The 2,766-nt window shown below is 35.9% G+C and overlaps 1 protein-coding gene across 1 annotated transcript; it reads left to right on the top strand.

Annotated features, from left to right (window-relative positions):
* Positions 1-806: 806 nt before the first annotated feature.
* Icmt (isoprenylcysteine carboxylmethyltransferase ste14) lies at positions 807-2,454 on the top strand. The gene is made up of 3 exons (XM_073980039.1): positions 807-1,180; positions 1,242-1,613; positions 1,925-2,454. Exons 1-3 carry the CDS (start codon positions 944-946, stop codon positions 2,210-2,212), a joined length of 897 nt encoding a protein of 298 aa, XP_073836140.1. The 5' UTR covers positions 807-943; the 3' UTR covers positions 2,213-2,454.
* Positions 2,455-2,766: the final 312 nt, after the last annotated feature.

Genomic DNA, 2,766 nt, shown 5'->3' with positions numbered 1-2,766 from the left:
AAAAATGAAAAAGTTTGATTCTTCTTAAGGATTATTTTTATTTGGTCTTTTAATTTTTTTACATCAAGTCTAGGATATGATATCAGATAAATGGCCGCCGCCACAGTTTATTGTCATTTGAGCCCTTTTTATGGCATTTTCCATCACTTTGGCCAAAACTTCCGGCGATAGGTCCTCACATTCTTGGCGGATATTGTCTTTAAGAGCTGAAAGAGTCTGAGGATTGTTGACATAAACCCGCGACTTCAAAAAACCCCACAAAAAGAAGCCTGGAGCGCCTCATCACTCATGATTATTTTTGATGAAAAATCATCTTCCTCTTGGTGGTGATTAAGGATGGCTTGATCGTATGTTAGACGCGATTGGCGGTCACGTCTTGTCTATGTCGACGGCGCTTCCATGACATCCTCGGCTACAGCAGCAATATTCTCTGCAAAACGGATACTCCGGGGTCTGCCATGCCTGGCAGCTTTTCGTGTTGTGCTAGTCTCTTCGAGGCGAGCGGCTAAACGTCTGCGACGAAATTCACGTTGTGCCAAAGTCACCGACCGATTATTGGTCAAAAAAATAGTCACCAATATTCCGCGTTCTGGAGCGGTGTAGCGTAACATTGTTTATTAACATGTATTTCGCATGTGTTTACTACACAAATGTCAAAACAGAACTGACATTAGGGGCCAATCGCAAAAATTATAGCATTTTCTGATAGGAGGATTACTTTTGCGCCACCTTGTATATACATTTCCAATCATTAAATCCCTGCTTTTTTGTTTTTTTTTCTGTCCCAAGAAAACAGCTGATTTTTTGTTTATGCGTCGAAAAAATACACTGAGGAGAAACTGGAGACACAAACGGCAGAATTTTTTCTCTAATTAAACCAAACCAATAAAATATTTCAAAATTGACAACAAATTGCACAAAAATAAGAAGTTAGGAAAAAACAATGTGTATAAATCATTTGCAACAACATATTACACCATCGAGAAAGTTATGCCGTGAGGGTAGAGTGAGTTTGGTCTGTTATTTGGTCACGATATCGTTGATTTTGTTGCCTTCCATACCACAAATCCATTATGGAGCTGTCCCAAATGTATGGGGCGCCAGAATGTGGGGTCCGGCGTTATATTTTGCCCTTATCTGTATGGTAATACGATTTGTGCTGAGGGATATTGATTATCAGGTAATGTGGGTTTGGGTTTACTCGATAGATCAATATAAAGAATGTTATTTTTGTGTTACAGGTTGGCATACGTTCCGCTTTTTTGGGTTTCGTGGAAGCCATTAGCATATTGACAATATGTTTTGCTCCTGAGGTGTGGAAACAGTTCGGTACATATGGTTTGTTTATGGCCTTCTTTCATTATTCCGAATTTTTGACCATTGCTTATTGCAATCCCAAAAGTCTGACTGTGGATTCTTTTATGCTGAATCATTCCTGGGCGTATGGTATGGCTGCAGCCGCCAGCTGGATAGAATTTGTTCTGGAAGTACAATTGTTACCGCAGTTTAAAGATATCTATTATTTGTGGCTGGTGGGTGTGCTGTTGTGTTTATTTGGTGAAGTTGTACGCAAAACGGCGATGGTTACAGCCAGCAGTAGTTTTACACATTTGGTAAGTGGTTTTAGTGGTTTATTATTTTAAAATTATGAGTCATTTTCATGAGATGCGAAGTTGCCGTTTACAGATTGAAGAGTTGTAAATTGAAAGTTTTGTAGTGGACACGACAGGGGAAATACTCTGAAGAAGTTGAGAATTTCTTCCTAGAGGATGTTTTAATGATCGTATAGAAAGCAAAAAAGAAAAGGAACATAAAAACTTCCTATGCAGATGTATTAGACAATAGCGATGCTCTTTTCAGAACATAATAAGTTTTCTTAGTCCGAGATTGATTTGATTTATCTTCTTTATTCTCCTTCTTTCAGGTACAATACGAAAAGGCCGATGATCACAAATTGATAACACATGGCATTTATGCCTACTCTCGACATCCTTCGTATGTTGGTTGGTTTTGGTGGTCAATTGGTACACAAATTATCCTTATGAATCCCGTTTGTATTGTAGCCTATACAATAATAAGTTGGAAATTCTTTCACGATCGCATTTACTGTGAAGAGTTTTCACTGCTGAATTTCTTTCGTTCCGATTATAAAACGTATCAACAAAATGTTCCAACGGGTTTGCCATTTATTAAAGGCTTTATATTGGAATAAACACCCCCGAACATCTCCAACATTTTTGTATGTATTTTAGTTTTGAATAAACCAACAACTAAACAAATTTGCCAACTAATTAGATTAATGTGTGAAACTAAAATTAGATTTCATGTTAAACTTGACATAATCATTAACGTTTAATTAATTATTTATATTAAGTTTACTAATTAAGTAAAAAATGTATGTAATAGAAATCAGAAAATTAAATAGAAGTATTTTTCCGAATGTGAAAAGCAAAATATCAGCCTTTATCTCATTTTTTCCATGGCATTGGCAAAAAAAGGACTCAACTTAATTCAATCTTAAATTAAAAAAAGGATTAAGGTGATGTTCACGATTTTTTTTTTTCAATTTATTTTTGCTCTGTTCCGGAACCTGCAAGAAGCTAGTATTTTTTACTACGATAACATTTTTTCATTTATGTTATCGGAAATAATAGTAAAAATTAGTAGATTCTTGCAGTTCTGGAACAGACCAATTATTAACAATCATGGCATAATTACAAAGGCAGTGGTATCACATATGAAAAGTCAAATCCCTTTATAAAACAA

The sequence above is a fragment of the Musca autumnalis genome, unplaced genomic scaffold (genome assembly GCF_047663935.1).
Source record: "Musca autumnalis isolate F117 unplaced genomic scaffold, ASM4766393v1 scaffold_4, whole genome shotgun sequence".
NCBI lineage: Eukaryota > Metazoa > Arthropoda > Insecta > Diptera > Muscidae > Musca > Musca autumnalis.
Note: the sequence above shows the minus strand (reverse complement) of the source record. Positions and strands in the feature narration are given on the sequence as shown.

Coding starts and splice junctions, on each gene's coding strand:
- Icmt (XM_073980039.1), top strand. CDS start 944: ATGTGTATAAATCATTTGCAACAACATATTACACCATCGAGAAAGTTA. Junction 1,181..1,241: donor TGAGGGATATTGATTATCAG/GTAATGTGGGTT, acceptor TTTGTGTTACAG/GTTGGCATACGTTCCGCTTT. Junction 1,614..1,924: donor GCAGTAGTTTTACACATTTG/GTAAGTGGTTTT, acceptor TCCTTCTTTCAG/GTACAATACGAAAAGGCCGA.